At 40.4% G+C, this 12136-nt stretch overlaps 1 protein-coding gene across 2 annotated transcripts in view; it reads left to right on the forward strand.

Moving 5' to 3' along the window:
* The window catches only part of Adgra3 (adhesion G protein-coupled receptor A3), a 94958-nt gene that overhangs the window by 42844 nt on the left and 39978 nt on the right, over positions 1 to 12136 (forward strand). For both annotated transcript variants that reach the window (XM_087583096.1, NM_001432811.1), the window contains 4 exon segments: positions 899 to 970; positions 2905 to 3065; positions 5274 to 5487; positions 9923 to 10087. In XM_087583096.1, the coding sequence (XP_087439222.1) occupies positions 899 to 970; positions 2905 to 3065; positions 5274 to 5487; positions 9923 to 10087 (612 nt within the window).

A 12136-nucleotide genomic window follows, 5' to 3' on the forward strand; every position in this document is an offset into this window, starting at 1 on the left:
TTCTATGTTTTTATGATGATAAAATGATAAGGTTGACCATGACAGCACTACGAGTTAATATACTGTTCTTTTTACGTGTGAGCCATATTCTCAACTTGTCAAATGTTTAAGTAAGATACTTTTCTATGTATGGAAATTCTTCTCTGTACATGCGAATGTGCATGTATAATCTCTCCATATATGTGTACATGTATTTATATATAGAACAAAGGTTAAAGAACCATAAAATGTAGGATACCTGTTTTCTATCCCCCAACCTGCGAGAAGTACACCCCCAAAGAAAACACACTGTGCCTTCGTCATTGCCACTCCTGGGCATGTAATGAGGTGTGGAAGATGCTTTAGTCTAAGCATCTTGGAGTAGCCCCTGGCCCATTTCACACCATAGTACTAACACTGTTGAGTTGAAGCATACACCTGTTGAGTTTGCACAGTCCAGCGTTTGGGTGGGAGAGGGCAGGAGAGGTTACAGAATGGCCTTGTATGCCCTGAGCCCTCCCCACACCAGGGCATATTTTATTGCTTACCTTTTCACTCAGTCATGATGGCCATTCTTTCTTCAACTACTTATTTGTTCCTTTTCTGGATGATCCTGAGTGGACATGTGATCAGGCCTTCTAGCCGGGAAGCCATGAGGAATCTGTTAAGTCTTCCTGGTAGGGCAGGAGACTCCTACCTCCTGCTAAAGCCTTTGCCCAGCACATGGTGAGAAGCGGGGATTGCTGCCCTCTGGTTGCATGGGCGTTTGCACAGTCCCTCTGTTTAGAATTCAAGCAGCTTCATGAACTCTTTCGTTACGTTCTGTTCTGATCATAAGACATTTGAGATGAGATCAGATAGATAGAAGTGGGGTGGAGCTGAGTAATTTAAGACGTGAACCTGTTTCTTCTTCTTCTAGAAACCTTTCAGGGAACCTGTTTACTTCACTGTCTCAAGGAACTTTCGATTATCTTGGCTCATTGCGGTCTTTGTAAGTAAGAATTCTTTTTTGTATTTAATTTATATTCAGTCTTGAAAATTAAAAAAACAAACTAGCTATGTAGCTTAAGAGCTTTTATGAGAAATGTCTTTCAGATTTGCCAAAGTGAGGAACCACCTTCTGGCCTGAAGCCCATGAGATAGATAAACTCAGGAGATGTGTCAGATGAGATGGCCACCTCCTCTCAATGTGTCCTTCCCTGCTGTGGTCAGAAAGAGCAGACCTGTGGAGTCGGTCCCCATGACTCCACTGTCAGAGCCACACGCTTTTGTTGTCTTAATTAATGCTAAAAGCCATTTCTGGAACTATTTTACAATTTAAGGGTTTAATTCTGTCCCGTAATTTCTGTTCCACTTTAAATTCTCTGCTTGTTTTTGCTATTCTGAGGAATGTTTATTGAGAAGTCCCTCAGTGGACAGTCATGTCCACAGTTTTCTGTACTTCCTTATATTTTTTATATTTATTTTAAATATAAATTTTCTTTATATTTCGTTCCTTCAAACAGAGACTACAAAGGAGTCATGTTTGAAAAGTATTATTTCCAGATAATCATTACTCTGTTTTAACCTATAAATTGCACTGATTCTTATTAGAATCACACCTAGAATCTAGTCTATCACATTTTTATTCTATTTATTATAGTATAATTTGTTTGGTTGAGTCATTTTCCAGGGAGCTCTTTCTTGACCAGATGCCTTTGTTTAGTAGATGCTGCCCCCCACCCATCCCATCCCTACTCTTAGTGCTGGTCGTTGCACATTGCCAGGTAAGTGTCTGTCACCAAGCCACACCCCAGCCTTGGCTTGACTTCAGATAAGATGGCAAAGGACAACCTTGCCTTTGAGTCTTAGTTGCAGGAATCCGGGAAATAATTTCATCCAAGAAATGGGAGACATTGGCAATGTTTTTACTCATGAATAGAGATTCATCAAACCATTCTTATAGTAATATTTGAAACTTTATTATCCTTTTGCTGCATTGTGTCCTTCCTCTCACCTAATTTTGACTAAAACTATGAGATGACCCCATGTGCTAACCCACTATGAATTAGAAGCTTGCCCATTTCTGCACTTGTGTGATTTATCTTAAGGCCCACATTCCATAGTGATGACTTAGTGCTGACGCTCTGTTCCTCCTCCTAGATATGCCCGCCGTGCTTGCAGGGGCAGCCTCCACAGTTAGTTTATCAGCTAGATTTCTCACACTGCGCATCAAAGGGACAGTCATTGGTTAGTAAAAGGAGTGCTCACATTAATGGGCTGATAACCTAATCTTCCTTCCTCATAGGAATACAAGGCCAACTGTTCTGTTAAATGTAGTCTCGGTTGTTGTTCATAGTGACTTTGAAATATTCTTATTCTTACTGTCTGTGTAGTCACCCAGTGTGTAGGAGAAGAGCGTCATAAAATGGTCGCCACCTTAAAAGTTTACAGTCCAGCCAGCTGTCCAGAATATAACCACAGATAGGCCTGTACTCCTCTGTGTTGCTATTTCATCGCCAAAGTCAACAATAGAGGTGACAGCAATTGATCTAAGAACATGGCAGTGATGCTGTAAAATTTGGGAAGGCTTCAAGATCATCCCATACCAGTAAAAAGTAAAGGCTTGCTAGGATGTTGGGACCTGGTCTTCCAAAACAAAACCCCAGCGTTCGGAGATTTGCATAGAAGAGAGGGATAAGGAAGATGTCTGACTGAGTGTTCCGTTTTATTATTTATGTTAGCATTGATAAGAAGCAGTCCCAGGATCCTGTATTGGTGGGATTTGGCATTTTGAAAGACAGGGTATCAGGGAAGGACTGTAACCAGTTTACGATATACACCTTGTGCTTTACAGTAAAAAGGCCCATATTATAACAGAAAGGAACCAGTCCAGAGCCCACAGCTACATCATGCTTTCACAGCCTTCCCAATTGTGTGTTACAGAGAATTTCAGACTGAGTACCTTCTGTGTGACTGTAACATTCTGTGGATGCATCGCTGGGTAAAGGAGAGAAACATCACTGTGCGGGACACCAGATGTGTTTATCCCAAGTCACTGCAGGCCCAGCCAGTCACAGGGGTAAAGCAGGAGCTCTTGACTTGTGGTAAGAGAGAAACCAAACTGAGAAGTGTGTATCCTGTTTTGATATGCTATCATGTTTTTCTCGATAGACTCTGAAGTTCTTGTGACAGAATCTCAGCACAACGATTAATCTTGAAGAATTTAGTAATACATGATGTACAGTGTTTAAGGTAGCCAGATTACAAAACAGTCTTCCCTTGGCCTCTAGGGTGGCTCTTCTTGGATCTGAGCAGGTTGAAAGACACTTTCAGAGACTAGCAGAGTGTCCATGTTTCCTCCAGTAGGCACATGGGAAAGGTGTTGAGAGTAAGTCCATCTCAGAATGCTTTCACTATTTTTTTGTAGGACTAAGACTCCATAGTAGCCTCTGGGTTTTGCTTATAATTTGTGTTTTGCTGTGTTGGGAATCAAACTCAGCCTTACACAAGCTACACAAGTGTCCTGCCACTAAGTCACACTCCTAACTTTGTAATGTGACCTTTGAACTCTGGTTCAGCAGTGTATGTCAGTTCAAAAAGGATATAGTTAGATTCAAGGATTCTATATCTTAGAGTTAATTTAAAGGAATTGATCTCTTTGTATATAAACATATGCAGATGTTCATAATTATAGAGGAATAGTTGAATGACATTTGGCATTTCCATTCAATAACGTAGCATGCAGTTACTGAAAATCATGAGTTTGGGAAATTTCTGCAGGTGTGAGAGAAATAGCACAGTTACTGTGTAAAATGATAAAAATGAACCATAGGGACAAAAAGACACAAAATAAATGATCTTGTCTTTCTCCCCTTTGTCCTTATTACCAGTAACATTGTTATTTTGCAAGCAAGGTATGGTCTCCAAATGAAAATTAAGACTAAATATGAAGCAAAAGCTCAAAGAGAGCTAGCAAACTGTGTACTTAGTTCATGGTATTCAGGGATTGCTAGGATTGAGAGTTTAATGCATAACTTCTGCAGCTTTTCCTGTATTTTCTAGAACAAAAAAGCCATCTTACTCCTAACCATAGCTTGGGGAAAGGTGAAATAACGTAAGCCCACTTCTTACGCATAAAATAGAGTCCATCCTGTAGCTGTAATGTAACAGCTTCATTCCTGCATGGTTAGCTTGTTAATAACTTCTCACTCCATAAATAACACTGTGATTAATTTCCTTGTATATATTTTTGCATATTTTTGGCTTTGATTTTTAACAACAGAATTGTTATGTTAGATAAATGAGCTAAAGATTTTAAAGTTTTTTTAATAACCCAGTGGTATTTGTATACCTTTTTTTGTACACAAAATATGTGTAAAATCTTTCCCTTCCTGACACAGGAAGGAATTATGTTTTAAACAGTGATTGAAAGAAAGGATCTTATTTTTTAAAAAACTTTTTTCTTTAAATGTTTTAAAATTTCCACAATATACATAATTTTGTAACCGGGAGAAAGCATTTTAATCCAAGGAAATAAGATCATCAAAATGTGTCTTTATATTGCAACAACAGACATTTTCTTCTGTAGCTCTGGTCTGTAGATCTCAGTACTTTAGACTTGGCCTTTCCTTGCTTCCGTTTTTTTGTTGGTGTGTTGTTGGGGCATTTCTGGAAAGGAAGAGTTCTGCATACCAGGAATGAATGTCAGATGCTTTCATTTCCAACATTGTTATAAACTATGACCTTTAGTCTGTTTCTGTTATAACAAAATATATAAAGCCAAGTAGCATTAGAGATAAGAGAGATTTATTTACTGGTTCACAGTTTTGGATTGGGGCTCAAGATCATGCTTCTGGCTTGTTTTGGCCTCTGATCATGGTAATAGCATCATGCAGATAGGAGTATGTGTGGAAATAGGGGCTGACGTCTCAAGACAGGAAGCCACATGTTAAGACTCGTCGGGCTCTGGCTGCAATACCTACTTCTCTTGGTAGACTCATTCCAGGAGATCAGTTTGTGAGGGCAGCGCCTCCCCTAACCTAAGCATCTCTCAGGAGATCCGTCCTCTTAAAAGTTTCATCACCTTGTGCGTTGCCACACTGGGCACCAAGTTTCCAGGGCATGACCCTGGGAGGTTGGGAGCCATAGCTGTGAGTGGACTCGAAAGACACATTGGGGCAGCAGTAGAAGGCAGTTCTGAGGCGTGTTTGTGCTTCAGCTTTCATCAAGTTCCACAGAATGTCTTTAGTTTCTCAGTGTAGTGCATGACTGGCTTGGGCTTCTGTTCACCTGGTTCTTTGTTTTCGGTCTAGATCCTCCCCTTGAACTGCCGTCCTTCTACATGACTCCATCACACCGCCAGGTTGTGTTTGAAGGAGACAGCCTTCCCTTCCAGTGTATGGCTTCCTATATAGACCAGGACATGCAAGTGCTGTGGTATCAGGATGGGCGCATTGTTGAGACCGATGAGTCTCAAGGGATCTTTGTGGAGAAAAGCATGATTCACAACTGCTCCTTGATTGCAAGGTACGGTGCTCTTGAGTTTGCTGCCCTTTGGACTTGCAGTGTCTAGCCAGAATTTGCCAATTGCTTCTTTTCCCCCCATTTAAAAACACCCTAGATAGGACATTCCTTTCTCTTGATTATTATTGTCACCCTTTTAAATTAGTTAACTATCTTCTCATCTAGTTTTGGAAGAACAAGCTGAATATAAAAGGGAAACACTAAAAGTTGAAGTCTTTTTCTTTGAACTTTTAAGAGGAAAATGTAAACTTTTAGTGCTAAACCTAAATGCTAGCCATTTCTGCTACTGAGCTTTTATTTGTCTTTTAGGAATCACTACCCTTTCACTATTTTGTCTTCTGAATAATGCTGTTTTAAGAAACTTTATCTCCCCTTTATATCCCCACCCACTCACTGCTAGTGTAAAAGTGTAACTAAGATGTCAATCCTGTGGTTGCTTGGTCAGAATGAACTCTATAACGTGTAAAACAGCCAAACACATGTGTGCTCCCCTTTCGGGATATGGTACTGAGTATCCTCTTGGTTTCTTCTCTCTTGCCCACTTGCCTGCCTAGAGCGTGCCTTGGATTTTCTCTAAAGTAAAACATCAGCTTCCACACTGCCAAGGCAGGGATACTGTAAGAAACTTGTGGAGAAAGTAAGGATTCTTGAAACCAAAAGTCAACTCTGGAACTTTGGGGTTGAATTCTCTATTTTACAGGCCACCCCCCCCCCACCGCCCGCATATTTCCACTTAGTGTCTCCCAGTGTTTAGAATTGATGCTTTTGAACCCTTGCTCTCTTAGTCAAATAGCTGAGTTGTCTTAGGGGAGTCAGGACTCCTGACTACTTTTGTTTTGAGTATGGTTTTTTAAAAAAAGTCTCTAGAATAATAGTGTTGAGTTAAATCCCATACTTTATTATAAATGTACAGTGAAGGAAATACAGTGGAGGCATTAGATATTGGGCCAACTGTGGCCCACTGAGAACTGGCATTTCTAAGCAGTCGTATTGCAGATGATTATATATGCATTTAAATAATATCTTTCATGTTCGTGTTGCTTTTTAGCTTACAGAATCTAAAACATTTAGTCTCATGGAAAAGATTTATGACTTGATTCTTCTGGGTTCTGTTTTATTCGTCTTAGGAGAACTAAATTTTATTTGACTGGGCAGTTTGCTCGGCTAACATGCATGTAGCTCTGCGTCTCTGGTGCGTGGCAACTGAATGTGTGTGTCTGTGTTTAGTGAGCGCCTCACTGGGGTTTACACACAGGACTTCACAATGCTAGGGCTATGCCCTGCACCGAGCTGTATTCATAGCTCCCGAATGGATTCGCTGTGTAAGATGTCAGGCCTTTCCTTTGCTCCTTCTGCTCCTCTGACTTCTCAGGCTACCACAGTTGTATGTTTCTGGTGTTAGAGGAACCTTGGGCCACAGCCACTTACAAACGTCCCAGTGCCCTTCGTTCTTCCTATAGCAAATCCTCTTTAGTTTCTGTCCGCTTTTGCTCACTCTTTCTGTACCCCAGTCTCCACATCCCTGCACTTTATTAATATCTCATTAGGGTGGTGTACCGGGGCTTGGCCTCAGCAGCTGAACTCCTTACTAGAGTTGATGTTAATTGTAAGGAGTGATGCATTCATTGTTACACTGTCTTTGCTGTGGTGATAATTACACAGGCATATACATATGTCAAGATGCATCAAGTTATGCACTCTTAAGGAGTTTATTGTATATATATTAATTTATATATTAATATATATTATATATTGTTATATATAAATATATATTAATATATAATTAATTAATATTGTATATATAATAATTGACCCAGTGCTACAACAAAACTTTACAAATAATAGACTCTTCTATATACAAGAGCTTTGGTTAATTTAAAACTCTAAAGTTGTATGACTAAGGTGGATTTACTTTAAAAATCTGTTTCAGAAGTTATACTTAAAGTACATTCAATTTTTTATAGCAGCACAAAAAAAATAATTCTAAGAAAATTCTAAGAAAAACAACTTGGCCTAACGATTTTCTTGTTAGAAACACTTGACTGACATGACAGTCTTTCATATGAAGATGGAGCGCCCAGTCCCCAGAGTTCACCCCAGAATATGTAGAGAGAGGAAGCACATGGCTGTTGATGTGGGTGAGGTTGAAGCTTATTGATTCCCGATAGGTCTCCTGATGTCAGTCATCCTTCATCTGTAAGACTCCATGCTCAAGGTGTTCTTAGAAGATGAAATTCGGGCTGTTTCTTTCTTCTGGAATCTCCTTAAGTCTCGAGACCTGCTGCTGGACGATTCCTGAGACTTTTAGTCCAGTGGATGCTTTTAGACATTGAAAACATTGTTAAAAGTTATCCACAGGAACAGTTGGCCTAGTGTATGAAGAGCCATGGTTACAGAAGGGTGCCACCTATACTGGGGCACACACAGAATAATCCTCAGAAGCACTGGCATTGGTTAGACACCATGTGACTGCTAGCTACTAGTACAGTGTCCCCATCAAAACATGTCATATCTCTCGATGGCACTATGCTTTGAAATGTGGGACTTTATTTAGTGTGTAGTGGTCAAGTATTGTGTCAGGGTAGTATGGAGGAGGGCGCTGTCCTCTGCCCAAGCAGATTCTGTCAGAGTCCGAGCTGTCAGATTTGTTAGCAGCCAGCAGGCAGTTACCTCCCAAGCGGAATAATTGTTTATTTAGAAATAGTGTTAATTTTTTCTTGTTTTTAATTCTATTTTGTTTTAACTGTATCTTTCAAATGGCTAGGCTAGGAATTTGTTAGCACAAATTACTACACGGGGTATATAGGTTTTTGCTTCTGAGCTTAGGCTGACCTCCTGGTCTTCTTGCCTCAGCCTTGGCCATGCTGGGATTTGAGGTGTGTACCACAACAACTACCTCAGTTTTTTTGGTTCTTTTTTTTTTTTTTTTTCCGGAGCTGGGGACCGAACCCAGGGCCTTGCGCTTCCTAGGCAAGCGCTCTACCACTGAGCTAAATCCCCAACCCCACCTCAGTTTTGAAATATATCTTACTAGTCGGAACTACATATACATAGATAGATAGATAGATAGATAGATAGATAGATAGATAGATAGATAGATAGATAGATAGATATAGATATAGATATAGATATGTAGATGTGTGGCCCATAGTAGTAAAGCTCTTGAGCTGGGTTTACAACCTGGATTATATATGGTTTTCATCACCATAATCTCTCTATGCTTCATCCTAGCTCATTATAGCCACATAACATAGAGATCTGTAGAGTTAATGGTTATTGAATAAAGAATTTCCCTTTTAATGTACTTTATCATTAAAATATTTATTGTAGCTCTTGACTTATTTAACTTCGGGAAGCTAATATTCGTTTTCTTTGATGATTCACAATGTGACAGTGCCTCAGAGCCTCTATTCGGATATTAGCCCTCGGTGATTTAGGAGAGCAGACAAATGTGTGTTCACTTCCAGACATAACTTGATAAGTTAATTAAGATGATACATGCTTTATGTCTAATTATTTCTTATCATTTGTGTCTACATAACAACAAAGTACAGTGAATCATATAGAGGAATAGAGGTTAATTGAAGGTTTTGACACTTGCTCTTTAATTAATAGTTTTTAGATTAGGGAATTATAATTTCATTTTGAGAATGAGATTTATTGACCATTATGTAGAGAGATACAGGTCTAAGGGGAAACATAGTTCCACATAGAAACTTCTTTGGGAGTCATTAATTGGTCATTTACTAATCATTCCTGGGATTTACATTTATTCAGAATGTATGTGTGTATTTTTGCATGAATGCCACATTGTACATGTGGAGTTTGGAGGACTTTAAGGCAGGAGTTGATTCTCGCCACATGTCAGTTCTAGGAGTCAAATTAAAGTCACCCTGCCTGGCAAGCACCTTTGCCCACTGACCTCCCCTACCCTCATTTTTATTATAAGTTTTCTCCACGAAGTATTTCCCATTAAACACTATTTGCTTTCATATGTGAGCATGTATTATGGTCATCATGTGCATGCAGTACCTTTGACCAGAAGAGGTCAGTAGATGCCCTGAAATGGGAGGTACAGATCCTTTGTGAGCTCCTACGTGGGTTGCTGAGAATTGAGCCTTGTTCTGCTTTAAGAGAAGCAACTGCCCTTAACCACTGAGCCATTTCTCCGCCTTGTCTTCTTCAGTGCTTTTTTTTTTTCAAATCACTTCCTAATTGACCTTTCCTCGTGACTATTCTGTTCAGTCTTTGAAATGGTGCGACTTACAGGAATGTTTGCACTTCTGCGCTGTGGGTTCTGTGCCTTACCGTGCTTCAGGAATGCCTGTGTGTTACAAAGCATTGCACTCTGTTCCTGCCCCTCTCTTGGCTCTCCATCTTCAGGATCGCAGTTGTTTCTCACCCTCTAAAGTGTTTTTTCCCCCTGTTTTTTGTGCAGTGCCCTGACCATTTCTAACATTCAAGCCGGGTCTACTGGAAATTGGGGCTGTCATATTCAGACCAAACGTGGGAATAATACAAGAACTGTTGATATTGTGGTACTAGAAAGCTCTGCCCAATACTGTCCACCGGAGAGGGTTGTGAACAACAAAGGTGATTTCAGGTTGGTGACATGGAAAATACTAGAAAGACTATTTTCCTAAAGCTTTGTATTTTCAAAGACACATAATTGGTCTTTCAACTTCAGTAACAAAACTCTGTGTGTGTGTGTGTGTGTGTGTGTGTGTGTGTGTGTGTGTATGTGCGTGCGCGCGCGTGTGTGTGTCCATATATACACAAATGGATACTCATATATAGGTATATGTCTAAGGAATATTCTTTGCAGTGATAATTTTAGAATTATTTATGGAAAAAAATGATACTTGAACTTTTTTTTTTTGCTAACTATTAAGGACCCTCTGGAAGGATAATCATTTTGGGGGGAAAAAGTCCTTATAAAATTTTCCTACGTGCATGCAGTGTATCTTGGTCCCATCCGCTCTTGCTCTCTCCCTTCACCTTATTGGATGGCTTGTTACAAGTGTCACAGACTCCTGCATTCGGGAGTCAGCTTCTGACAGGTTGATGAGACTGTCGTATTTTTTTCCAATAATCTTTATGATGAACCCTGAAAGGGGCATGCACCTGGATGGCCTCAAACTCACAGGGACCCACCTGCCGGGATCAGTGCGGGGACTAAAGGTGTGCACCACCACCATCACCCAGGTGTTTGGTCTTAAGCCATTTAGTCATATAACACATCATCAGGGGAGACACAGACCTACCTTTCTGCCCCCATTCAATAATTATTACAAGTGAGTGAGGAGGAATTTAAGAAGGAACGTGGTTTCATAGCTTGAAACAGTTGCTGGGACCGGGTAGGTTCCGGGGCCATTGGAAACGCTGCAGAAGCAGTTGAGACCCGGAAAGTTTCGGGCCTGTAGCGTTGACAGCTTTCCCTGAGGCTTTCTTTCTTACTGTGAGAGTTGTTACTCATCTTTCCAGATAAATTACCCTATCCTAGTGTTTAGAGGTTTTTAATAATGAGTTTTTAGTGTAAGCAAAAGAAATAACATTGCTTCTTAAAATCTATATTTAATACTAAGTTTGCATTGTTTCTGGTGGGCGGGGGGCTATTGTTACCTCTTGGCTGTAGCCCCAATAGTTTCAGAGTAAGAAGGACTTGTTAGTGTTAGTGTTCGTCTTTCCAATCTGTGGAATACTGCAGTGGTTATGTCTTTCGATCAATATATTCTACATTTCTGTTTTTTTCTGCCTTCCTAAGGGGTGTGTGTGTGTGTGTGTGTGTGTGTGTGTGTGTGTAATTCGTCATTCATCATTGCCACTGTGACTTTCATGTACATTGAACATGATGCTTACACCGAGTACTTCAGAACATAATGTGCAGCATTTGTTAATTTTGTGACATTCAACATCTTTTATGAGGTAATAATAATGCTTTCCACTTAGGTTGGGTTTTTGTCTCTGTTCAGTTTGGAGTGTTTTATGTGTTTAATTGATTGCAGTGGATCGCTTATCTTCTGACGCTCCGTAAGGTGTTGCAGTATGAAAAGCACTGCTGCGTTAGTGGTGTTTGGGTTGGGGTGGCTCGGTTTGTTTACGTAGGTTTTGATTATGGTTTCTGTTTTGGTATGACTGCCTCAGCAGCCCCACTGCCATGCATCAGTTATAGGTTGTATTAAGTATGCACAACCTCATTTTTTATTTTAGAGAAATAGAGTTCACATACCAAAGGTTTCTCCCAGCTCTGAGGGGTGATGTGCAACATCAGCAGGTCTGAGTGACTCCTGGTCCAGTAACTCCTCACTGATAAATTACACTGAACACTGATGGTGCTGTCGAGTACACATAATTGGAGCTCAAAGGTAAATGACATAGTCAGGTTCTGGAGGAATCCATGAGTAAGCTTCACACACAGTCACTTCTCCAGTAGAATGAAAACAGCAGACAACAGCCTTCACGCAGGTTTCTGCCAAGGAGAACTCCTCAGAGCCACAGTACCCACGGCTGCTGTTAAGTGATGCTGAGTGCTAGATTCTCTCTGGTCCTTTGGGTTCTCCCCAGACCTCCCTCAGACTGCAGAAGGGAAGCTGGTCTTCAGCTAATCCTGCAGGATAGGCACAGCTGGTTACAGTAACAGGCAGCTACCACC

Source organism: Rattus norvegicus, chromosome 14 (genome assembly GCF_021556685.1).
Source record: "Rattus norvegicus strain SHRSP/BbbUtx chromosome 14, alternate assembly SHRSP_T2T, whole genome shotgun sequence".
Taxonomy (NCBI): Eukaryota; Metazoa; Chordata; class Mammalia; order Rodentia; family Muridae; genus Rattus; species Rattus norvegicus.